Consider the following 27,651-nt stretch of genomic DNA (forward strand, 5'->3'; position numbering starts at 1 on the left):
ACCATCAATATTACATGGTCCTTCATTAAATAAAAATAAACAAATAATCCCCTGGCGCTGGTACCAATATGACAGAAAAAAGAAAATAAAGGATCTGGTTCAATAAAGTATGTGCGCCCTTTTATTGAAAATGGTTCAGCCTCATCATGTCAAAGTCCCTACTTTTATATCGAAAAAGAATCATGTAGTTGCAAGGGTAACACACATGTACACACACACACACCCAAAGACGCGCACGCGCGCAAAATGTATGAAATTCCGAAACGCTCGCAGAGTTCAAAGTATTGTTATTTCGCATCACTATCCAATACCCCGTCAAACTATCCTGTGCGCGAATATCTTATGGCGCCTAAATGTTTGCAATTTCGTTCTTCTGCAGCACTTTGCAGACGGAAAGCTTCTAGCTCAGTTGATAGGTTTCGCTGTAATTATTTTCTTCAAGATTACCGCACTTTCCTAAGTGCACGAGCCAGTGTTACCTAAATGTGGCGCTTATCGCGTCCCTGTATTGAAGAGAACGATGACCATTAAGAAAGAACACGGAGACGTCGATGTGCGAAGCTCAGCTCCATTCACGGTTACGAGAGGGCCAGAAGAGGCACACGAGAGCTGTTGGAAGAACACACGCTGAGCCCTTACTAGCCGTTCAAACGCACATTACCGCGACACGCCTGCGTGGTCCCTGCCTGGCCTGTATTGCTTAGTCGTTGCTCCGCGTCAATTCAGTGCCGCCCGTGTGCACGCCGCTGTTCCCTCGTCCTCTTTGCGGCCACGTTTCTCGTAGCGAGCGAGAGATGGCGCCACGCGTTCCCCATGAAACACGCTGCGTGCGCTGCGACAAGAGGCTTGGGTTGAGCGGCAACGTCATCTGCTATAAAGAGTGCCTCAGTCGGTACAAGGAGCGCAGGTAGGAAGGCTCCGGAATGCAGGTAATACATGCCATCCGGTAAATGCTCTTGCACAAAAAGCTTGCAAAAAAGCGCGCAGAGCACTTTTCGCGCCCTGTCACTGAGGCGTCGTTAACCAGATACACCTTTTGTCGTATGGTAAAGCATATATTTGGACAAACCGAAAGATCTTTTGAGGAACGAGCCAGCCAGCACGCAGGTTCAGTTAGGTGAGTTTCAGCAGGCCATTTGGCCAGCTACGTACGACAGCGCAAATTCCATTTTCATAGCACGAAGTTTTTTCATCGCTCGTAACAAGGACCAGCTGTCAAGAGAAATAATGGAAGCCATGATCAGCGGGGACGTACAAGGGTGACGTCAGCACCCCTTCGATTTCACTCGCAGACGAGGAGAGGCGATATATTCGACAAGCGCTGCGGCACGTTAGGTCAAGACAAGCACCAGCGCTATTGGACTTAGAAGCGGGCCTCTGTTCTCTGTGGCTAACGCCTAATATGAATTGATATGTTCTTTTTTTTTGTGCTTTTAACGCTGCCATAAGACGCGCCCTTTACTGCGTCCGACTTTAACATTTTCTTTTAACTGTTGTTGCCACGTTGCTGATTGTTTTCCATTTTTTTGTTTCTTTGTTTGTTTCGCGGGGCATCGCTTTCTGTGCCCGCACGTATTGTTACGAGGCAAGCGTTGCATCGCTTCTCGTGGTGGTCGGCTTACGTAGAATTTTCGCGCGTGAATTTGCCATTTGTATCTACTCGTCGCTTTTATTTACGGCGCCTTCACACAAAGATTTCAGTTGTTAGTCAGCCACGTGTCTGACTGCCTTTTCTTTATCCTGCCTAAATTCAGCCTTCGCGCTGTGCACATATCATCAACTAGTTCAGATAAAACCCGCGCTGGCGCCCGTGGCATCAGAGTGCCGATAAAATAAAAGCATGTTCGTAAAATACAATTTACCTTTCGTAGGTGTCTTCTGCTGAAGGTGCAAGAACGATAGATAGAAGGAAAGGACAAAGAAGCGGAGCTCGCGATGTTCCACGAGCCGGTCTCCGTGGAGCAGATCAAGAAAAAAGTAGAAAAAAACTAGACAACATAAGACCAATTTCTCTTACTTCCAGCGTTGTCATATCAGTAGAAAGGGTCGTTGACAGCCGTATAACAAATCTTACGCAGGATGACACCCTTTCCAGTCCTCGTCAGGTTTGGTTTCGTCCCGCGCACACCTCATGGTGCGCCCATGGAGATCTAGAGCGCCGCAGTGAACTTGCTCGCCGCAAACGAGAGTACGCAGCTTTGGCGAGGCTAGATGTAGCAAAAGCATACGACTTTGTAGTTTATCTTATTCTATTCGATAAGCTTTAGTACACGAATTTGCCGAATAACCGCTTGGATCTATGAATGAAGTTATGAGAGATAAAGAGTTTTATTGTTATCAACTCGGTTTTCGACGTCTCAACATAAGGAAGCGTGTAACACAGGGCACCGTTACTTCCCCCACTTTATTTAACACTTTGCCGATTACAATTACTTGGTCTCCACAAGTACACGCTTATGTGTACGCGGACAATACCGCAATTTTTACATCCGCAACTAATATACACTCCCTACACCAGTCGTCGTAGAATTACTTAGGAATGATTGAGATATGGGGTGGAGTGGATAAGTATGTCGTTAAATGTTAGCAAATAAAGTGCGGTACTAGTCTTTCCGCAACCTGCACAGGTGCATATTTCTCTAAAATATCGAGAGGAAATCATTCCTGAAGTTAACGCAGTCAAGTACCTTGGTGTTATTTATGATGGAAAGCCCTCCTGGCGCAGTCACATTGACCCTATTAAAACAAAGGCAGAACGTGCCTTAGCTATGTTGCGTCGACTCAGCCACCTCCGCTGTGGACTACGCAGGGATTCCTTACTGATCGTATATGAGATGAATGTTCGGCCCACATTTGAAATCGGCTGCTTATTAATTTCCGGTGCCGCCGCCTTGAACAATAAACCTCTCATACTTTTAGAAACAGAAGCTTTACGCTTATGCTTTGTGCTACCTAGGGTTGTTGCCAACACTGTTTTATATCAGGAAGCTCATATACGTACTCTAGATTGCAGGGGCCGCACGCTTACGTGGTGGGCATTTTTAAAAATTTAGGACTTTTTGAAAAGACGTAAGCAATATTTGTCACTGAATGGTATAAGTTTTCTGAAGTGCCGTGGTCGAGATTATACAGCCCTGAGATAATATTTGTGCAAGCACAGTTAGAATAATTAGATGTGTCCATACGTAAAGTTTACCATTCAAATATGATGCCTTACCAGACCTCAAAATTAAATTTGAGAGCATATTTCCAAATCATGCTAAACTATTACCTAGCAGACATTTAATTAATGTATTACAAGACCACGCGTACGCCATCCAGCCACTGACAACATAACAGGTGCTGACACTTCTCTGTGCAATGAGAAGGCAGCAGTGCTGATCTTTTCTGAACCCATTCAATGGTCTTACCCACTTCGCCTTCCCGACTTCCCACCCATATTTCAGGTAGAATTATTAGCGATTGTATGAGCACTGCGAAAGCTTCGCCAAAATTAGCCATTAGCTTTTATTGTGAACGATTGGGGTTCTCTGTGTGCACAGCACTTACTGCATCTTCAAGTTCTATTATATTGCGAATATTTTGTTGGATGGCACCTCCTTAGTTCCAGCAAGTATGTTTGTTTCGAGTACCGTGAAATCGTGGGTTGCTCTTGAATGAAATGGTGATTCACTCACACGAGCATCCCTCAATAACCCTGTCATATCTGTTTTGCCGACATTAGCTTATGTCACCGCGGCTAGGTACAGAAATTTATCTACATCTCCTAATTCTGCAATATCCATTCTAACATCGTCTTATGAATTCAACCATCTTTGTTAATCGGCGACTCGAAATCATCCACTGTCCTTCACCCCTCTTATTCCGACGTTGGGACATCGTCCGACCATCGTCCGACCAGGCATCGACCGACCACCTTCGTGTCCGGGCTCCACAAGGGCTGCAGCTGGTCTTGCCACGTCTTCCGGCGCAAGTGCCACCGTGACGTCATCTCGGGCGTGCTCTCTCGGATCAGCGGGAGCATCGCCTGGCTTGCGGCTACGACCTGCTGAAGATGCGGGGCACGCCGGGCTCGTATGGCTCCGCCGTCCGGACGTATTCCACCTTCCACCGTTCTTCAGGATCCGGTGCGTACGGCTGTGCCCCTGCGGACGCCTCGAGCGTTGTGAGGTGGGCCGGCTGTTTCTCGAAACGGCACCGGGGACAGCAGCGGTAGTTGCGAAGAAAACGCCTATGACAGCTCACGTTAAGGACCGACAAAGCGATCAACTGACTTTGTTTCGAAGCGCACGCACTTACAACAACGAAAACGTTCTCTTAACATAATTCTCTTAACATAGAATTTGACAATGCTTTTCCGAGTAAGGCAAAACACCTGCCTTACCGAATGTAAAGCGCTATTCTAAAAGAGTGTTTAATAAGATCACAAACATTTGTCATAGAGACTGATGCCACACTGAACCAAGAAAAATTCTGGTAATGCCATATTCAGCCCTATTCTCGATTGGTCGGTTACGCAGCGGCTTCCAGACTTTGTACCAACTTTTCGTACAGAATTCTCAGCAGTAGTCCTGGCCCTTCGTAAGTTAAGCTCAACAATAACTTATGAAGTCATGGTTACTCTTTCTTTATCCTTGTGTACTTCACTGTCAGCACGCAATGGATCTCAGGTTCTGCGAGTGTTTAAATGCTGATTACCTCAACGCTTAACTAATATACATCTACTCTGGGTACCTGGGTATATAGATCTAGTTCTAAATGAAACGGCTGATTCATTGAGGAAGGCGTCGATATTTGACCCAGCCATTCACATTCTATCTTCATCGCCCTTGTTCATATCTGCACGATTTCGGATGCCAATGATTCTGCGAGAATTCTCTGTACCAGCTATAACGAATTACTCGCATTTTAAACACTTATCGTACCCCTGGAAAAGTAATCTATGGCAATCGAGAAAAATTGAAGTAAATGTTAACAATATTACGCGATTGCGAACCATAGAAACACCACTCCGCCTTCGTGGATTAGATTTCACTCTTCAAGAAGTACTATCTTTGGACTATAACTAAATGGAGCATAACATAATCAAGCCTGAACGGAGCGATCGCACCGGTTCGCAGCGACCGACTGCGCGTCTGCATGCATGTCCGCGCACAATGTTTAGCTTTCGCTGTGAGCTCGTTTTCGCACCTTGCCGTGAGCTTTATGCAGCAGCATATGAGCATATGACAGTACACTAGCAACCATTGTTGCATGGATCCTATCAGAACTGTTCAAAAATAATTTCATTATAGAGACTTCAACGCCTACGGCGACTGTGATGCGCCGTCGCAACGATTCAACCTTTTTTTTGTCTTCTAAATTCTTGGACATTTCAATACTATTTCTCAAGCTGCGTCGCACTGTATGTTTATCGGTCTTCTCAGCGAGCGATTTCCCTCTGCTTCTTTTTCCTGATCCAGTGCATTGATTCGGTACGCAAACATGACCATATGCCATGCCGTTTTTTTAAATGTGGGTTTTACCGCTCCCTTTTCGTTCCAGTGAACCTGCCAGTATCTAGCATCAACAAGTACATAGACCAAACCGTCATGACATTAGGGCAGCGGGCGTGGGCGAGCGCGTCAGTGCGCGTTTTCTGCTACTCACCGAAGATCGCAGTCCCCGCGCCGTCGCGGAAATCTTCCTCTCATCTGTGCTTGCTGCATACCCGAGTTGTAGCCGATGGCTGTCTGCCGGTTGTAAGTTTCGCGAGCCAAGCTTCACGCAGCTCCTTGTCCTGTGGCTACGAGTGAATAAGGCTGACACCGGGCTCCGTTGCGTACGTCCGGCACTGCAGCACCGAGCAGTAGCCTACCATGCTGCACACCACCAAAGGCAGCCGCTACCTATTATAGTACTTTCAAATGTTGTCAAGCAGGCACCCAAGGCGGTAAAGACTCACCACTTATTCAGAATCGCAGCCCAGCTGTACTTTAAGACGCGGCCCCAGTGTCCACGTGATCCCTCATGCCACGTCACGCCCACGGCGGCGCCACCATTTTCAGTGGCGGAGCTCGCCCCCAATAGCGCTAGTCCAATATTTAAAGATAGTGCTGGAGATTTCGTAGTGCGAGAGCTCGTTCTTGATCGGCTTGCACTGGTCGATGCTTGGTGCGCGCTTCGCAGTGGACACTTTGGAAAGAATTCGGCAGGGTGAGGGGCGAAGAGATGAAACGATCGGTTTATGTCACATCATCACCGTCTTTCAGTATGCATTCTTTCCGGTTATTTCGTTCGGCCCTTAGAGACCACTCCTTCCTAGCTACACGGTTTGCATTTCTTATTTGGTATCGCAAGGGAAGAGACTGTGGCGTCTAAACTCACGGGTCTTAAAGCACAAGCGGGCAACCGAATAGGTATCGTCCATTCTACTTCTCTCGCTCCACAACAGATAGAATATAGAAGGGAGAGAATGGGAGGAAGTGAAGGCAAGTGTGCGCGAGGGCTTCAGGTCTTGGGACAAGCGTCGAGCAGGCGAGGAGATTACAATCGACTCTGATGCAATCCTCCTACGCTCGATACCACTGTTGTGCGGTCCTGTGGTAACTCCACCATTAGCCTCACTCCGAAAGAAACATCGGATTCTCCTACAGCGACGCTGGGATAGCTTAAGGGCTATAGAATTGGAAGCATGGTGCGCAGCAGAAATGTCCTCCGTAAGGATCTTTTAAGGAAGATCTAGACTCTCTCTTCCCTAGTAGGTCCAAGCGATTCACCAGATGGAGTTCTTGAGCTGGCGAGGCCGTTCTATAAGAATTTATGTCGTGAACCAGCTGTCACTTGAGCTGCTCTTTCATTTGTTGCACCAGTTGAGCCGCCGGAAATTTGCGACTCAGCCACAGTGGAGGAAAAACTCTTTTCGGCACTAAAGTCTACGAAGCATAATCGCAGTCCATGATCCGATGGTTTCACAGTCGAATTTTATGTTAAGTTCAGGCAACTGTTACGGAAGCCTTTCCGATTGGTGAATGGGCTACTCAGAAAGAGGCTGCCAGCGTCTCAAATAGATGGGCTAATCACTTTCCTTTTTAAGGATGAGTCCAGAAGCGCCGATCTAAGACAATGGTGTCCTATCACACTTCTAAACTGCAATTACAAGCTCAAAGCAGAGTGCCTGCACATGCGGCTCACGCCAGTGCTTAATGCTGTTTTGGACCCATATCAGGAGAGTTGCGTTTAAGGTCGTTCCACTCCTTCGTAAAAATGAATGCGGAGTCCTTAATTACGGGGTGCCTCATAATCATGTTATGGTTCTGGCACGTAAAATCGCAGAATTTTGTTGTTAATCACAAGAAAATTGATATAACCACGGCCATGGAGGACAGAGACAAGATCTCGTGACTCATAAAACATCGAGCCGAGAAAGTAAATTAGAGTCTACGTATTTTTTGAAATAAAAGACGATCACACACACAAAAAAATTTCGCTCCCACAAGATTTCGCTCACAATTCCAGTCGGTGTTGCATATATAAAACTTTTTCTGACCAGACAAAATCTAGCAATTTTTTCATTGAGAAGCGGCTTATCTTGAACGTTAGCCACCGTGCTCTATCATGTTTCGCAAACGTCAAGACAGCCTTACATTATTTTCTGGCATCTGAATCTCATTACCACTTCATATTGCAAAAAACATTGTTGCTTTAGCTTCGCACAGGACAATTTCTGTTGAGCGCACTTTCATATTTCCGGATACCACTTGGAAGACATCACTTTGTCAGTATAGAAATAAAGATATTGTTATAAAAAAGAAACACAGGAGTGTCTGTGAACATTCCATTGCACCTTCATACATTTACCCCCTGCCCCCTCAATTTATTTTTCTCTTGTGTGTTTAGTGCTCCAGCTACGTAGTTATTTGGTAAAGTACGAGCCAACCTGAGCTTCCCAACTTTTTTTTTTATATACGCATGGCGCGCTTACAGAGCAAGGTATATCGAAAATGGTGATCTTAGCAAAGGTAATGTCACCTGTATTTATAGCGCTAATTCTCACTGCTGGACGAACGTCACCTGAAGGACGAAAGAGTGCTGACTGAGCCGACTGACTTCCAGGGGCGAGCTGTGTCTGGACGGAAGTAACGAAGTTCAATTAAATTTATCTCGCGAAGGTCAGCATAGCAGCACAACACTGTGAGTCTTTGTTTTGCCCACTAATTTTGCGCGCCCTACCACCAGACGTTCCAGACCGGATTTCGGGTCAATGCTGTTACAGCATGGCATGCATGCACGCACCGCAGCGAGCACTTAGTTTCCTGAGAAATGCATCAAATGTCTTTGATGAGCTGCTTAATGCGCTGGGCAGCAACAAAATTGGGATATCTGTGGCCAATGGAGCGAAATACGCTGCACGCGCTGGACAGAAAGAAACACAAGGTATTGCAACGCAGACGCAGTAGCTGAAGACCGAATGCCGCAGTTCATCGTCTAAAGAGGTCCGATAAATAATCCGAACGGCAATGATGAGTAACCAACGCTGTAGACGCACCTGTATACACTTGTGACTATATAGCAGAAAACGCGTGTGCACGCTAAGCGTGGCAGCGACTCCACTCGATTTCGCAGGAAATAGCGTCCTGCAAGATTCCGTATGTACTGTTGCGCAAACACGCAGACCCGCATTTTGAAAACTCGAGCAGAGCAGGTGTCCCCCCCTCTGACGTCACACGCGAGTGGCTCAAAGACCTGCGGGCTAATAGCGTCGAATTTACGAGCATCACGACAAAAAAGGAAAGCAGCCGTAGGGGTTCCTGTGACTGGTTGAGGTAACCTGAGCCGATATAACGCGAGAATTCCTTTCGATCGATTGCATTAAGGCGAACGCCTTTCTAGGTTCATGGTGAAGTTTGCGTCAGCAGACCTGACCGCCGGAGTGTCCACCGAAGCGTCATCACGCCATATGAAGACAGAATAAAGACAGATTGAAGAATGAACATGATTGATTGTGGCAGTTAGTGAATGATAACGTTGTAAAAGAGATTGGTAGAGGTTAATAATGACTAATAGTTACTTGTAATGACTACTAATGACTCCGAAATGACCAATATGTCTAACGACGGCTTTTAATGATCACAATGCATTATAAATGACTAGAAATGTCTAGTAATGAGTAGTAATGGCTAAAATGACTACCAGTGACTACGAAATGACCAATATATCTAACGACGGCTTGTAATGACTCCACTTGATTACACGTGACTAAAATGCTTACTATTGAGCAGTAATGGCTAATAATGACTGAAATGACTATGAAATGACCAAGATGTCTAATGACGAATTGTAACGACTAAAATTGATTATAAATGTCTAAAAATACTTAGTAATGACCAGTAATGACTAATAATGACTGAAATGACTTGTAATGACTACTGATGACTAGGATATGACCAACATGCCTAACGACGGCTTCTAATGACCGCAATTGATTACAAATGACTAAATATGCATAGCAGTGAGCTGTAATGGCAATATAATGACTGAAATGACTTGTAATGACTAGTCATGACTACGAAATGACCAATATGCCTAACGACAACTTATAACGACGACAGTTAATTATAAATGACTAAAATGCTTAGCAATGACCAGTAATGACTAATAATGACTAAATGACTTGTAATGACTACTAATCACTTGGATATGACCAACATGTCTAACGACGGCTTCTGAAGACCCCAATTGATTACAAATGACTAAAAATGCTTAGTAGTGAGCAGTAATTACTTAAAAAAAGAAGCGAAAGAGAAGAGGCAAAGAGAAAGAGGCGAATGATAAGAGGAGGAAGAGTAGGCTTTCGCCGTTCGCCTCTTAAGACAGATATTAAGAGACCCTGTAGTTTTTGCTTTTTTTATTATTCACCCTTCACGGCAGGCAGAGCGCAGCTCGGACCACGGAGGAAGAACGAAGAGGAATAGCATTGGAGTGCAAACTTTACAATATATATATTCCGAACCTGTTCAGGCAAATAAAATAAGTGCCCTTTTACCACGCCAGTTAGAGATGCATCTCATCTCCAGCACGGTTCGTATCGCTGCTACATCGCCAATGTTGCTACTGCTACGTTCGAAGAAATAAATTTTGCCGCAGCTACTGCCATAGCGATCACCTTAAGCAGAACTTGTCACGTGTTTTTACTCATCACCCGTCAGTGTGTTCAACTAGATACATTTCGTTCCTAAATGAGAAAATATGGCGCAGAAAGCACGAGTAGCATTAATCAAGCATGGTGTCAAATTGAAATTCAAATTCTTTATGTATCCATGAAAACACAATAAAAGTGTGGCCAGTACTGTTTGGACCCGTAGCTGCAGGCTAGTTATGGGTCCAAGAAATGAAATTCAATAATGCAGGCAATTCCCGTCACATACACAATAAAAGCTTGGAAGAGCGGAGAGGAGGATACGTACATAATACAAATGACAAAACGAAGGCATAACAAGGAACAGTCGCTTCAATTCAAAAACATCGTATATGCTATATGGACGGTGCACTTAACTCATGGATGCAATCTGTCTTGGAATCTTCATATTGATAATGTTTGTTCATCTACCTTCCTCAAGCTTTGTGTCCTTAAACATGAGCTTAAAACTGCTCCCTCTATTGTTAAGCTGCTCTGCTATACTGCTCTTGTGCGGCCAAGACTCTAATATGCGTGCATTATATGGGAACAACATTGATTGTCTCGAACGTATTCAGAGAAAGACCGTAAAGCTTATTTTTAATAAATTTGCAACACTAGACTCGCCTTCTGATTTAATGCAAGCTAATGGCATTCCCCTATTACAGGCACGAAGGCAAACATTTAGATTACAATTTCTTTCCCAACTCTTAGAAAACAAACTAGCGCAAGATAGATCAATATATTTGGCACCCTTATCTAGCAGGCCCACCAGAGACCTCAGTGAAAACGCCCTCACCCCATATTTTGCTGGCACAGACCTATTTAAGTTTTTTTTTATTTCCCGAGAACCATTAGCGACTACCTTACAAAAGCAAGTGATCAAACTATGAAGTAACCTTTCCGAACCTGTATTATTGTTGCTCTTTCTTTTGTATTTGTATCGACCGCCCTGCTTGGACCATGAGTCCGCAGTATTGTATAAATAAATAAATAAATAAATAAATAAATAAATAAATAAATAAATAAATAAAATCATTCCACTCCTCTTTTTTGTCTTTATCGTAGAATGTTAAGTGATTGCATGCTACAACAGTAAAACGGAGAATGTCAGTTTTTGGGAATATATTCATGCAATGGAGCAATGAGCTTGAGCGGTATTATTCCGTTTGGAGTTATCACCGCTTATGACTGCAAGGTCAATTTGGTGTAGGTCATAGTCCTCAAGGTGTCGGCTTGCGCGACCATTTCTTTTCTTTAAGGAGAGTAGAACGATCGTTTCGAAAGGTAGAATGGTAGCCAGTGCCATCAGGGTAAGAAACTCGCGTGTTTTTCTACGGGCTTTGAACTGTAAGGGGAGAGAGAGCGGAAACTTTTATTTCAAATCAGCAAGATTTGAGTCCGGCGTCTTTTTAGTGGGTCTGGGCACCCGCCGCGGACGCGGTTCCGAGACCTTGTCTCGAAGCGGCTTCCTCGGCTCGCTGGACGGCCCAGAGTTGTGCTGTCCGGTCAGAGCTGAGCAGTGCGGTCATCCAGCGTGACCGGAGGCTGGCGGTGGAAGAGAGGGAGGGGTCAGCACTGCCCGACTTGTTTGTTAGGTCCCGACACTCCCATAACATGTGATTTAGTGTGGCAACCTCGCCACACGATGTGCATCTGTTCGTAGTGTACATGTCTGGATACATGGCGTGCATGAGTCTAGGGTTTCTGTAAGAGTCTGTTTGTAATTGTCTGAAGTGTACTGCTTGCGTCCTGTCTAACCTAGCGTGAGGGAATGCCCTTACTCCCGCAAAACTGTAAGGGGAACTCCCGTGCTTTTTTGAATGAGCCTATAGCTGGCAAACCCACGGTCAATTGTACATTATTCCCCTTAATGCAGCGAAGGTGACGTGTTGCAAAGAAAGAATAGAGACGTGATTCACATTGGTAACACGTAGTGCCAAACTGAATAATGTATTTAAGGGGTAAACAAGCCTTCCTAACAAGACTTTTTCGCCTAGGAATTCTGGACTTCAGTACCTGTGCCCTTGTTTCTCGCTGGTTGGAAGCATTGCAATCGCTAGTTACAGCGGCGAACATCGTTTTGCCCACATCAGCAAAAAATAAAGTAACGGTATACGACGGTAAATGTTCTCGGAACAGTTTCTACCCGCCTACATGCACACCACGCGTCAGCGATAGTGTTTCACATTAGAAAAAAGGTAAGCATGTAGACGCGGACACAAACAGAGGGAAACGGACAACAGAAACACCGACTATCAACTGAGAGGTCGCAGAGGGGCGGAAAAGAAGGTGCACACAAAACTTAACTGCGCAAGCTCAGGAGATGCAGCTACAACCTTCAATCAGGGACAGCATGAAAATAAAGAGAAACTGTCGCGGCTTAACAGCCATCTTTCACGTAGGCCCACATGTGTCCCCACTTGACGGTTGTCATTGCCACTGTGGCGCTGCAATACTTATCCGCATTCAAGTCTTCAGTCATTTAAGTCACATCTCGACTTACTGAACTACACAGCGTCAGCAGAAAATCGCAGCCTTCATGACGTATATTTCTCATTGATCCTTAGACGTTAACATTCTCAATCTACCAGATTTAATATTTTTTTTTCACCAATGAAATGAATAACTCTGGAGAGGTAGTGCCTACTTGCTGGGCATTGTTCTTAATTGTTATTATTCCACTTTTCTTTTGTGCACAACTATGCGAATAATCCATATTTGATTTCAGTTAATCAATATGCGCGTCGTAAAGGCGATAAGTTGTAAAAAAATAAGTCGGGGCCGGTGCAATGCTCTAAATCGACTGGAAATACGCCAACAAAACGACGCAAGGTTTCGCAGTTACATTTTCTCCTCGTTCTTCTTCCATTACAGTACAGACACATGTCCACTGCAGGGGAGCTAAAACTAAGGCGCACGCTTAAGTTACGTAACACTTTGAAGTTCGAACGGTTCAGTTTGGCGAATTATTCCACGTGCAATTCATATTCTTATAATGCACACAGTGTGCAACCGCGAGCAAAAATTACGACACCATTAGGGACAAAAAAATGATTACGTAGACCCAACGCACATGTTTGAATCTATGGGAAGCGAAGCTTTAGTAAAGCGGTTAAATAAGTGATTTGCATCTATCGGCCATCAGTACAATTGAGTTTACTTTCATCATATGCAACGTGTAATCTCGTGGAATGTGCACCACAAAGCTCAGAAATTTATCATAGTCATGAAATGTGTATGCTTAAGCACTGTATCGTTCACAGGCTCTATCGAAATGCAGTCTCAATCAGGCGGATGCACGCTGCAAGACGTCTGCGCAGAAATGTCTACTAGGACAAAGGCTATGCATGACTCTTGTCGAGGGAAGACTGGGGATGACAAGTGCGTGAACAGAAAAGTGCGACACGTATGAAACATCATTTCGGGTTTCTGACAATGCGAGAACTCAGGAGAATTGGTCAAGGACGGGCACACGCACACAGTGGCACACACTGGGCGGAAAAATTACAGCGAATAAAGTAAATTGAAGAATCAACTAATCACAATTCGCCATTTCATTAAGGTTCATTCCGTCGGTTTGATCTGACACACTGGAATGCGGCCGCCACTTCTGGCAATCGAACTCTCGAACTCGAGCTAAGAAGGGAACCGCCACTATTAGACGTCAAGGGGCAGCGTAACCGACAGGGCAATTGGTGCGCGAAGCCTGTCCTTATACTTAGGATAAACCACTTCCGTGATCTTGTCGAAATGTGTTTAGGAATGATTCATGGCCTTCTGAAGTACAGCACGAGGTAATAGCTTCAACTGCCGGCCACGTCCGCAGAATTTCGATAGTGCATTAATACGAAAACGCTCCTGCACACTTTTATGGGTGCGATTTGAACAAACTAAGGCGGTCAAGCTTCAGTCAGACCCACCCACTAAAGTTTCACACGGATGCCCATAGCCTACATCAATAAGCTGAATAAACCAACCAATTATCCTTCGTTCTTGTCTTTTTGTTATTTTAGTGCAAAAGGAGCGTTCAAATGAACACGTGTTACATTTGCCCTGTATCACTGTCTGTCAATTATTGCACCATTTTCGCCACCCATACGCCTTATTCATACGCTAATTCAACGCAAATCAAATCGGTCCTCGTTAGATGTACAACGCTTCGTCATTCTTGCTGAGATACTGATATTTACTTCATTTGCGCTATTCACCTGAAAAAAAGATACAGACTGCCGATAAACTTTAAGCCTTCCTTCACGCTTTCATGTGAGCGCGACGTCCAAGATATGTGTATATATAGCTCGAAAGAAAGTATGATGCAGAGCACGTTAAGCGAACTTCCATATTCTGACACAACATCGCATTTAGTTTCTGAACGCACCCCATTCACTTCCTTTTCTGCACAGACTGGCACGTAGAATGTGACGTCCCGATCGGGGGTAAAATAACTTTCGTAAAAGGCTGCCCCCTATTCTCTGTACGACATTCCCGAGGAAACGCGGAACGAGGACGGCCGCATTAATGAAGTGTTTGCCGATCAACAGGCAAAGAAAATAGCAATGAGGACACCGACATAGAATGGTGACATATAGAATGGAAGAAGGGATTAGGAACCTTGTTCAAAAAGTGTTATTAGTGGGTTCGTGATCGGCACTCCGGGACGCGTTGGATGGCTTTGATTACCACTAATGAAGAACACACATGCGGAACGCATTACAGGTAGACATATTTGTATTCTATTATGTTCAAAAGCAGCCCCCCCCTCCCCGCCCAGGCGCAGCCAGGCTAGTCACATGCATGACGTCTATGGATAGAGGGCACTTGCTGCTACTGTATATCGCCTGTATATAACAAAATGCACACTATCATTTTTTGTTTTGAGCTCGCATAAGTGATGGATAATTCAAAGGAGGTAAAACATGAATCTGGCGCGCTTGAGATCGATTTGGGAAGAGCTTTAAACGATGTCATCTACACTGCAAAAAACACCATTCCATACTCGTATTCATAAAAATATCCAGAGCGATGCCAGTCGCATGCGTGCAAGGATCACGTGCGAGTAAAAGACGAAGCGCCCTTCGGCGTTCGATGCTGCACGAGACGCTCCACGAGACGCTCCACGAGAGCAACCAGCCAACCAAGCGAGTACCTCGAAGACGATGGCCCCTTCAGTCGCTCAGGAGTCCTTCACGCGTTCCAGGATGCAAATGCACCCTCACGCAAGACGTCAACGGCGCATTGACCGGGTCCGCCGTCCAGCGTCAGTCCGCATCCGACGTGGTGATGGCTGGGCTACGCAGAGGGCATGGACCAACCAGTTATCCCTCCGGCTGCCTGGGCGCCACAAGGACCGCAGCAGGTCTCCTGGCCACGTCTTCCAGCTCAAGTGCCACCATGACGCCATGTCGGGCTGCACTCTGGGATCAGCAGGAGCAGCAGGTGGTAGCTCGATCATCCTACCGTGCTTCTGGCTCGACGTCATGTCAGGCTGCACTCTGGGATCAGCAGGAGCAGCAGGTGGCAGCTCCAGCATCCTACCGTGCTTCTGGCTCGACGTCATGTCGGGCTGCACTCTGGGATCAGCAGGAGCAGCAGGTGGCAGCTCCAGCATCCTACCGTGCTTCTGGCTCGACGCCATGTCGGGCTGCACTCTGGGATCAGCAGGAGCAGCAGGTGGCAGCTCCAGCATCCTACCGTGCTTCTGGCTCGACGCCATGTCGGGCTGCACTCTGGGATCAGCAGGAGCAGCAGGTGGCAGCTCCAGCATCCTACCGTGCTTCTGGCTCGACGTGATGTCGGGCTGCACTCTGGGATCAGCAGGAGCAGCAGGTGGCAGCTCCAGCATCCTACCGTGCTTCTGGCTCGACGCCATGTCGTGCTGCACTCTGGGATCAGCAGGAGCAGCAGGTGGCAGCTCCAGCATCCTACCGTGCTTCTGGCTCGACGCCATGTCGGGCTGCACTCTGGGATCAGCAGGAGCAGCAGGTGGCAGCTCCAGCATCCTACCGTGCTTCTGGCTCGACGCCATGTCGGGCTGCACTCTGGGATCAGCAGGAGCAGCAGGTGGCAGCTCCAGCATCCTACCGTGCTTCTGGCTCGACGCCATGTCGGGCTGCACTCTGGGATCAGCAGGAGCAGCAGGTGGCAGCTCCAGCATCCTACCGTGCTTCTGGCTCGACGTCATGTCGGGCTGCACTCTGGGATCAGCAGGAGTAGCAGGTGGCAGCTCCAGCATCCTACCGTGCTTCTGGCTCGACGCCATGTCGGGCTGCACTCTGGGATCAGCAGGAGCAGCAGGTGGCAGCTCCAGCATCCTACCGTGCTTCTGGCTCGACGCCATGTCGGGCTGCACTCTGGGATCAGCAGGAGCAGCAGGTGGGAGCTCCAGCATCCTGCCGTGCTTCTGGCTCGACGCCATGTCGGGCTGCACTCTGGGATCAGCAGCAGCACCTGGCAACTCCAGCATCGTACCGTGCTTCTGGCTCCGGTAGGAAAGGCTGCGCTCCTGCAGAGCCCTGGCAAGGGATGTTTATTCATTCGCGGTGAGTGTATGTAGCTGCGCTGCCGTTAAGTTTAGTTGATAGGCGCAGATAGCGCAGCGGGATATCTTTATATTGAATCTAAGATGCGCCATGCAGATTTTCTACCCTTCAACTGTTTCGGAAAGCGCTTCACAATATTCATGAGAAAAAATGAAACCGTCACCCCATGTGCTTGCCTATTCATTTTAGTCTTAAAGTTGGTTTCTGCGGGTATAGAATGCTGAGTACGTATCTATAACAGTCATTTACACGGTTTTACATATATTAAACCACAGGAAACGTATAATCACAGAAGTTTATTTGTGTGCAGCCTATCTATCCACCTTTTGTACATATATTTTGTCCACGCAGTGACCGTACATTTTGAAGAAAAACTGAATAACAGTAGCAACTAAGAGGTGGCGAGCTAATAAGCAGTCAGGGTAGCCAAGTGGCTATGCGCCGCTCTTCAGAGGTCGAGGTCCAGGGATCGGTCTTAGACAGGGGGGAGGCAAATTCCGATAGGGTGGAATACAAAAACGCTCGTGCAAGATACATTCGGTGCACCGTAAAGAATCGCGAGTGCTAAAATAAATGCCGGAGTGGTGTGACTCATCACTGGATCGTAGTTCTGGCACGTAAAACAACGCAAAAATGTTTGTGCATTAAACTGGATCATATAGATGAACGACAAAATTTTATGCAAACGGCTTTTTCATTAGGCATTTTATGTGGGCGTCCGCAACCACCCACGTATGTAGCTCGCGAAGTCGCGCGTACGCAGCGAAGCACTCGCGCATGAAGCGGCAATAGTTGGCCGGACGCAAAAGTTGAGAAGGAGATTGCTCACTTGCACGCGCAGGAGCTGGTAGTGAGCTACTCAGCGCCACTATACGCCAGCTTCTGAAACTGTGTAACCAATATCAGCCGCCACGAAGTCAAACCACAAGCCGGAGTCAGGTCTTCTGCCAGAACAATATCCAAAAGTGCGCTCCCGTGGACACGCGAGAACACGCGAGAACGTCCCGCAAAGGCCGCACAGCCCGAAGCGGGCGCTACGCCCAGCTTAAAAAAAAAAAAAAAAGAAAAAAAAAAACCCGCGGGCGCATGCAAGGGACCGTGCGTGCGCCTGCGTATTGCGCATGCGCATTGTCGCCTCCACTGGTTCCCTACGTACGCAGAGCTGTTGCGGATGCCCAACTAAAACTGCCCATGTGTGGTTGCGCAATCTGCCTAAATAGTATGCAAGCTGAATTCTCTTTGCTATTCTATCACCTGCTCCTCAGGCCACTAAACGCAATTAGACAGGCAGTGATTGGCCAATAGCCAAAGACTAGCGCGCACACATCTCTACGCCATGTCATCTGTAAATTACAAAGTGCGGCGAGCACGTTGCTGTAGTTTTGTCTCGACGGTTCTATACTCTTAAACTCACATAGATGTACGCTGCGAGAATTTTCCACACAATCCGTTAATGATTGCACATTCACAAGTCATTCTGCGAAGTACCGGGAGTAGCATTGTTTTTTTAGAAGTCGCAATTTCCGTATGATCGAAATATATTTTAACTATGCGTGTAATTTGAGATAACTCAGCCTATGAGTTTGAGGAAACTTAAAGAAACAAGGCCACACACAAACAGAAAAGAGAGCTCACCTCATGGATCGATGAGCATTACGAGCCACTTCCACTCCAGTTGTGTTCCACCTGTAAACATGATATCAGGTTTTCGCCTTTCAGCAGCAGCAGTAAACTATAAAACTTTGATATTGCGATAGATAATAGAGCCTGAAATGAGCACAAAATTTGCGTGGTCGCGCTTTTCTCTAGCACAGTGATGTTATAAATCTTCCACGCATGTATGCAAATTGTGTTCAGATTAGTTTAAGACGGCTGCTTGCGGTGAGAACGCGTGCGTCTGTGCGAGAGAGAGAGAGAGAGAGAGAGAGAGAGAGAGAGAGAGAGAGAGAGAGAGAGAGCGAGCGCAATATACCTCAAAAATCGGGATGTCTGTTTCTGATGCTCAGTGACCCCTTCAGTCGATCACCAGTGCGGTCTTCCGCTATCTGGTCGTTCATCATGCGAATATTTAGCCCCTACACATTGAGCAGAAAGCCCACAGCCAACCGTCTTTGACAATGTCAGTTTTTTTAGCACTGAATCGTGACACTTAATTAGCAAGGAACCGGAGTGCAACGTGACGTACAATGTTGCCAGTTGCTCCACTTCACAATGCGAGGCTAGCTGGAGCTTGGATTAAGGGTTGTCGAACTGCCGTTCGCGACCCCCGTGCCTTGTGTTGCTCGCGAGAGGAAGACAAGGTTTGCTTGCGAGAAAAATATCATCATCATCAGCCGATTTTATGTCCACTGCAAGACGAAGGCCTCTTCCCGCGACCTCCAGTTACCCCTGTCCTGCGCCAGCCGATTCCAACTAGCATCCGCAAATTTCCTAATTTCACCAAGTCTTCTGCCGTCCTCTACTGCGCTTCCCTTCTCTTGGTACCCATTCTTTCACCCTAATGGTCCAACGGTTATGTACGCATTACATGACCTACCCAGCGCCATTTTTTTCTTTTCATGTCCATTAGAATGTCGTCTATACCAGTTTGCTCTCTGATCCAAACCGCTCTCTTTCATGCGAAAGAAATATAAAGATATATTAATTAGCTTGGGATTATTAGAATGCCACCAGCCTGTGTATTTCCACATTCGTAATCGTCTTTCGTAAACTTTGGTGCAGGCTTCTTCCTTGTCATGTGCGTCGGCCAACAATGCAGCAACGCCTTCGTTGTCACAGAGTTCACCCTTGTCATCTACGTGGGACAGCTTCGGAGCAGTGAAAGAGTTGACTCCGCTGAAACGCATTACTGATGGAAGAATGACCAACGGTTAAAAGAAGCCGTTCCAGTCCAGAGAGTTATAGCTTTGCGCCGTCTATATAGCTTTCATCCAGAAGTATTCGGAGGCGGCCTGCAGTGGCGTGGTACAAGCACTCAGGGTATGTATTGCGAGCAGCAAGATGAGGACGGTGGCAAGGATTGGCGTCTCCTGAGCATGTTCTGCTATCAGGAGGAAGACACGGCGGAAGTGGTGCTCCTACCCAAGCCTCCCTTCCCGACTCCGCAGCCTGCTCCACATACTCGTGGCCTACGTGGGCGACGTCGGCTCAGCCGTTGGGCACCTCCTCCTTCTTCCGCACCGCATTCCTCCAGATGGCTGTGGTGGCATCATTGTTATTTTGTCGATGCTTTCGCTCTCCTGGGCGGATATATTTTGAGAGTGGCGCATAAATTATTCTTTAAAATATTCTTGTGCGAATAAAATTGTGCTTTTGATATATTTTTTAATAAAGGAGCTATTTATTGTGTAATGTCATTTGACCTAATTTTCTCGTTGTGTGAAGAGATGTAATAATGACCTGCTGTCTTGCCCCCAGAACCACGAGCCCCTCAAAAAACAAGAACTACTGAAGCGACTCCACTGGGCACCTCGGTCATGTGCAGAACCTTTCCTCCTTAAAGGAGTACTGACAAAAAAAAATCCACGTGGTTTTTTCTGCTTTAATAAGTAGTTAATGACGCAGTAATCACGGCACGAGACCTCCTTTACTTCAGAGCGCGACAGGTAATTATTTGCAGTCTTTTTTTGTAGCAACCAGTCCAAGTTTCGGTTTCAGAGAGCAACGAGACGGCCAAACGGGAGTGTAAACAAAGTGGCCACGTGTTCGCAAAAAGTCATGACGTATGCTCTGGCGCGCAGCCAGCGTGCGGCGCGCCGGCACGCGAACTTCGTTTTGCTAGTCGTCTGCTACGACTGCACGTGGTTTGCCATGTCCTCGCCATCATCGTCGTCGTCGTCCTCGTTTTCGTCGTCCAGCGGCGACGATTTCCTGCATGTGGGAGTCGCGAACTCGGTCCACTTCTGCCAGTGAAGGGTATCGTGGGGAAAACAATGCATAGTTATACTCAACCCTGAATATGTTGCGCAGAAGTCAACGCAGCAGTATGTATGCGGCATGGTGCTGTACTCGCAATTGGTGCGTGGTCAGTGCAGCGCAGTCAAGCTGATAGTGTGGGAAATATCCCGACGGACACGACAAAAGCTGCAGTTGCAGCGACACGGAGAGCGTCCCACTACAACAGCTAGAACAAGCAACAACAGAGGAGAAGAGCACGCGTAAGCCGCATGGCAGCCAACGAAAATTCGTGACGTAGACACATGACGTAGCGTTTTCTTGGCTATTAACAATCCCGGGTGATGTCAATGTCGCGAGGAGCTCTGTTTTGCGGTTGGCTGCGCGCACGTACCTTAAAATTGATTTTAAATATGTTCTAAGCGATATTCGCCGCTGATATTTTATAGACGATGTGTGTGTGGCCAACTAAATCGATCTCACAAGTTATCTCGACTTCAAATTTTTGTGTCAGTACTCGTTTAAGGCTGTCACAGCATTTATAACTCACGGTGGATTGTCAGTCTCAATTAAAAGGGAGTCTTTTGCAGTCATGACTGGGAAAAAAATTTCTTACTTGCGCCGAGCTCGTTAAACTCACATTAAAAGGCGCATATCTAGGTGGATTCATTTCCTTGAACTTGAATAAAAATTGTGAATAGTGAATTGAATGAAATTGTGGTCCCTCAGAAGGCGTGCTGCATCCTATGCAATGCCTATTCATTTATATTATATACACATCTCCTGTTCTAATACAGTTTTGAATTACAATTGAGTGAGACGGACACTTAAATGTAGGCGTTTTACGTGAGAAAAATGCAATATGATTGACACAATAATGGGGGGGGGGTGGAAGGGGACACCTAGTGGACGATAAGGTGCGATGCACTTTGGTATACGCCGCGTCAGGTCGCAAGAGGATGTAGTTGCGTCTGGAAGGCTTTCGTCAAGGATGTTAACCTTGATGCCAAAGGTAATTTTGATGCTTTTGTTCGGAAAGAACTCGCCGGGCTTGGAATCGTCAGCAAAGAACAAAGAACGATGTTCATGCCGTTAGCAGAGGTGCATGCGAGTCTGGCAGTGGAAAGTTTACCGAGTTGCTGCCAAGAAGGAAACGGAGAGACTGCACAATGGACAGAAAACGCATTTGTTCCACATTATGAAGGTACTCGCGCGAATACTCATCACAGGCCCGTGCAGGTGTTCATCAAGGAACCCGCGGTGTATTGGACCCCAAGTACTACCTCCAAGTACTGGTTGACTGAGCCCGTACAGGAAAGCTTTATCTACCTCGGAGTAGGTCGTAGAGGAAGGTTTCGCAACGCAAGTACTAAAGTTTATGCTTGTGTGAAGCGCGACTCTTGTCCCCGAAATGTTAAATTATAACTTCGGTGGTGTTTAAATGCAAAATGACTATCTTATTGTGAGGCGCGCCGTAATGGAGCATTCTGGATTCATTTCTCGCCGCGCTGGGTTCTCTAATGGGCCCCTAAATCAAAGTACACGAGCATATTCGAGTTTTGTTGCAGTAGAAATACGGCCACTGCGGCTGGAGCTGAATCCACCAGCTCGAACTCAGCTGCGCAGCGTCACAGCCACTGCGCTATCGCGGCGGGTCCTTGGGCTTCTGGCTCGAAACGCGTTGCGAATATGAATTACAAGAAACAACCTTTTCTCCCCATTTTTTTTACATTTACCTAAACAGAAAATAAAAATAGTCTACAAAGCTATCACAAAGCATTGAAAATTAAAGAAAAGCATAAGTTCCATCAGTGTATCTCCGTCCGTCTATCGAGTACAGTTCGAGCTTGTTATGTTACTATCCCTGCCCTATACTTATCAAAAGTACGTGCCCTTGAAGAAATAATAAAAATAGTGAAATTCAGTTCAGACCAACTCGAAGACCCCAACTTGACATTCTAGTTAGAGATATTGCGTCAATAATAAATACCCGTACAGCAGGAGACCTTTTAAAGCTGAATAATATATGCCCTCAAAATACTGCTATTTCTCTTTTTTCGCATATAACACAGGCTCGACACGTTCGCAACAATATTAGATATACCGTACACCATACATGTTGACTAAGGGACACACTAACAGCGGGACTCGAATTATTGCTACATTTTTTTTATTTACTTCTTTGTTCATTCTCCAATTGGCACATGACCTACTGTTACCTAAGCTTCACGGTTACCACGCGCCAGTGTTGATTGTGGAAGAACGTCATCATCATTACCTATGCACAGAAGCGCTGGTGGGCAAGCTCTACTTTGATTATGGCTATCGGAGCAACAAAAGGTACCAGACCGGCTCTACAACACAGGACGACCGCTTACTCCATATGCCCGCATAATTTATTAGAAACATACCATGAACATTTTTTTTTTTAGTGTCGCCAGCACATCGCTGAGAGTATCAAAACGACTTCGGGGTCTTATGTATCCGCAATTGTAGATTCTGCAGAGATCCCTCGAAAGTTTTTTGAGCGTAAGTGTTTTGATGAAAGTAATTAAAATGGGGTTACTGGGAACGGGAAGCGTTACGAAGAGATCAGAGGCAGAAACGGTGGAAGCAAGCACCTGTGCACGCTTTCGTTCAACCTGCCGGTTTCACCTGTCGAAGAAACAAAGGTGGCACGAGAGGTGTCATGAGGAACGGTTCCTCAGTAATTTCAACAATTAGTTTTTTTTTCGAACACGCCAATGACGCTTTACAAAGGCTGGTGTATTAAATTATTCATTTAATCCTCATTGGGATTCCGCCCCAGCGAAAGGAAATCTAACACGCGTTCTCGAGCTAGGAACCTCGCACGGAGACATCAAGTGGGGTGTACGGGAATGTCGAACAACTGTTCAAACTCTGTCATTCTATCGAATGCAAATTATCTCCGTAATTTTGCGGAAATGTTGGTTCGAATAACCAGTCCACGCTGCTCAATGGTTCTGGCCTTTTCAGGCTTAGCCGTTCTGCAGCGGACACATACCTATATAAGGTCCGTGCATTCACGTTTATCATGCATCTTTCTTCAGGTATGTGAAGGAATGCCAGATGTTCAAAGGTATAATCTGGAGCCCGTTTTCTGCGCTATGACGGGTACGCATAGTTAACTGTAGGAGCTGAGCTAGCGTAGCTTCTTAAGTTTGCTGCGATACCTTTGTTGCAGTTGAGGCTTAATTGTGCTTCTTGAACGAAAAATCGCAGAGGCGATGAGAGACGGCTCGCCATCACTTTTGCCGGGCACGCCTCTTCGCACTTTGGCAAACAGTGATATTTGTGAAAGGCTCCCCAAGTCCACGTGGAGATGTCCGGTTCCTGTGTCTCCAACAGCGAACCCTTGCACTCCGACAACAACTACATCGTCGTGGAGGTCAAGCGATTGAAGAGGAAGTGCCGCAGGACAGCTAAGGACGTGAGTGAGCATGGCCCCAAAGGACCGCCTACTCCCAAGTTACAATCTTGCGTTTGTGCCTCTCGACGCCTCGAAGAATTCCGTAGATTCTCAAGACCTACCTTGGTTAATGTGGCTCCGAAAGGAATTAATGTGGTGCGTTTCAACGCTAAGAATAACGCAAGCGTTATTTACGATCTCGTGATTGACATCACCGATGAAGAATTCCAAGGGCTTCTGTCTTCAACAGTGAAGGTCATCGACGAGCTTCAAGCTTCTTTTCAAGGGAAACACGATACCAGATGACGTCAAGATAGGCTACGCGAGACAATCGGTGGGTCCTTACGTGCGCCAAACACTGCGATGTCGCAAGTCCCAAAAGCTAGATTCTGCCAGCGCTTCTCCGCAAAGGCCAGACGACATGACTTCGCTATGCAGGCAGCCACGACGTGTGTTTATGCACGGTAAAAACTGAACTGCTTGAACTACAACTGACCACACGAGGCTAATTTCGAGGATTGTCGCCAATGGAAAAACAAGATAAAAATTATGCAGATCCCACGCACTGTGGGAATCCATGTAAGCGAAGCTTTCAGTGGTAGATGCTTTGATCGACGATATTTAGCGGTGATTTTGACGGCTAAAGCTTAATTCCTTCAACGTTAAGGCTAACACGAGAGTGGTGAGTTGATGTTAAATGTTACCTTGCGTGCACCACTGCTGTTTGTCTGCGTAGTACACGGAACACACAGGGAGAGGTGCTTGCTTGAGGCGTTGTGGTGCACCATGTTTTATAACCTCTGAGAGGGTGGAATGTTGTCATTTTCTCAAGCGGCACATCGCATTGCGGCAGAAGTATTAAACTTGAATTAGATTATGGGGCTGTACATGCCAGAACCACACTCGGATTATGAGGCAAGCCGTACTGGCGGCCTCCGGATTAATTTCGACAGCGCGATGTTCTTTAACGTGTCCCAAAATCTAAATGCACGTGCGTTTTCTATTTCGCCTCCGTCGAAATACGGCTGGCGCGACTGGGATCAAATCCACGACCTCTAGCAATGCATAGCCGCAAAGCTAACGTGGCGGGCACAGAAGTGTTAATTTGAAGTTCTACCGCTTCCGTAGTGTCTCCTGGACCCTGCGGTGCGCTTTAAGTAATGCGGCTCTGCTTCTGCACGCCCTGCGTAAGTTGTCCACTTGACATATTTCCACGGAGTTTATTTTTCAGAAATAGCAGCAACGTACTGTGCCGTAGCTTGAACTTAAGCGTATCCTGTGTCCCGGCAGCAGCTGTCGTATAGTAGTGGGGTTTCCTTGCCTTCTCACGTCACCTCCCCCCCTCTCTTGCATGAAAACTGCCTCTTCTCCTTCCTCTCCCTCTTCTCCTCTCTACAGTTCTATCTGCGTTCCCTCTGGCCTCGCACGTTAGTAGGAACAGAAGCACTGAAGTCAAAAGCGTGAGAGTATGGGCGAGTTGGTATGTGATGACTTTTTTATGCTTGTTGCGCAGCTCAGAACGAGCAAAAGGGAAGGTGGAAGGGTAACCCTTTCCACCTTGCCTTTTGCTCGTTCTGAGCTCCGCCACACGCCTAAAAAAGCACTGCAGTGTCTGCAACGGATCTGAGGGGAGTCACGGATAATTACAGCTGCCTAGCGGCTATAGTGGCGACAGCTAGGGAGCTCCAGAGGGTAACATGATCATGGATTCTAGCGCGAAGTGACACGGACAGAGACTAGAAGCAGACAGGACGAGCACTAACTCTCAGCTGAATTTTTATTGAAACTAAGAACATATATACGATAGGGGATTGCAAATGTCGCAGCATATGAACATGACAAGGTCTAAAGGCATCAGTTAAACATATCAAGAGGTAGGGAAGCAAAAAAGCAAACAACAAGATATACGCTATGTTGAGATAAACACACGTGCTGTGAAGATGCTGAAATTCGCATTCTAAGTGATTGTGTTCTTTCAGTCTAATATTAACGCTCCTGCCGCTCTGTCCAATGGAAGTTTTCCCGCACAATAAGTGGAATCTGATAAACTATAGCAGTGCTACAAGGCACAAAAGGGGTCATATGTCTAACGCCGCAATCATTTTTTTCTTTTTTGCTACTGTGTTCAAGTTTGCTATTTATTATAGACGACGAGCAAAACGAGAACAAGGTGAAAGCAGGTGCCAACGTTTCGACAAGTGGACTTGTCTTCTTGAAGGCGACATATGCTTTCCTCGCCACAGAATATATAGGTGAGGTTCCTCTAAAGGGGAGAGGATGTAAGGCGGGTGGGTGCGGCAACGAGTGAAGATGTGTCAGCGTGTCGAATTGAGCATAAAGGAGCGCTGGCAGAAGGCCAGTGACACTGGCCTTGTGTCGAATTGAGAATAACGGAGCGCTGTGCACAAGGCCGGTGACACTGGCCTTGTGCATAGCGCTTGTGTATTCTGAATTCGACACGCTAACACACCTTCGCTAGTTGCCGCACCCACCCGCCTTACACCCTCTCCCCTTTAGGAGAACCCCACCTCTATATACTGTGGCGAAGAAAGCATATGTCGCCTTGAAGAAGACAAGTCCACTTGTCGAAACGTTGGAAATTGCTTTCACCTTGTTTTCGTTTTGCTCATCGTCTCGAATTTCCATCTCCCGCTTTTCCCACGTTTTCCGTATTTATCATAGGGCACGTGATAGACGATTTGCGGGAGGCCGAGAATAGAGTATTGACGTCATATTTACGTCAAATTGTGGTCAATGATTAGGAGTGACTTGCATTAGCCACGCATCATTGTCTCTGTTAGAATGCGAATTTCAGTATCTTCAGAGCCCGCGTGTTATTCTGAAGCCGGGTCTTTTTGTTGTTTGCTTTGTTGCTTCCTTACCTCTTGATATGTATAACTTATGCCTTTAGACCTTGTCATGTTCATATGCTACGGTATTTGCAATCACCTATAATATGTTGTTAGTATCAATAATAATGTAGTTGAGAGTCTGCGCTCGCACTGTCCGCTTGTAGTCTTTGTCCGTGTCACTTCGCGCTACAATCCAAGATCATGTTACCGTACCAACTCGCCCAACATTCTATCCTTTTAGCTCCAGAGGGTATTGTGCCCATCCGACGCGGTTTGGTGAAAACGAGTTTGTCCCGTCGCCTTTTTTCTCTTACTAGCACCTGTCATCTACATACACACTCTGAACCACCTCCCGACGTGGTGTGCGCGACAGCAGCAGCCGCAGCAGCCCACCGCAGCAGCAGTGGGAAATTCGGAGGAAGAATCAAAGAAAGCTTCGCTTTAAATAATTATTGAATATTGTTTATATTATATAAATACGAAATATTGGTTGAATATTAATATATTGAACCAAACGAGCAAAAGAACTATTTCACAAAAAGTGGCGGCAGCGTCAGTGCATCACCGGATGAGACTATCGCGTTGTCGACATGAACAAGCTGTCGGTCCAACCGAGATCTCCCTGGCTCCCATCCCGCAGTTCAAGCGGAAGGTATTTGAATTCGGCATCGGTGGGCCTCTCCGAGCCACATTGCTTCAAGCGAGCAGCACAGGCCTCGAATCGAACGTGTGGCCACGCCTGCCGCCACGCACAGGGGCCTTGAACTGTGAGCGCCA

The 27,651-nt window shown here is 46.6% G+C and overlaps 1 protein-coding gene across 1 annotated transcript in view; it reads left to right on the plus strand.

The window, feature by feature from the left end:
• The window catches only part of LOC142567995 (uncharacterized), a 45,837-nt gene extending 25,819 nt beyond the window's left edge, over positions 1-20,018 (plus strand). The window contains exons 3-4 of the mRNA XM_075678086.1: positions 16,389-16,698; positions 19,420-20,018. Of these exons, the coding sequence (XP_075534201.1) occupies positions 16,389-16,698; positions 19,420-19,519 (410 nt within the window). The 3' untranslated portion in view covers positions 19,520-20,018. The remainder of the gene's footprint in view (positions 1-16,388; positions 16,699-19,419) is intronic.
• Positions 20,019-27,651: the final 7,633 nt, after the last annotated feature.

The sequence above is a fragment of the Dermacentor variabilis genome, unplaced genomic scaffold (genome assembly GCF_050947875.1).
Source record: "Dermacentor variabilis isolate Ectoservices unplaced genomic scaffold, ASM5094787v1 scaffold_15, whole genome shotgun sequence".
Taxonomy (NCBI): Eukaryota; Metazoa; Arthropoda; class Arachnida; order Ixodida; family Ixodidae; genus Dermacentor; species Dermacentor variabilis.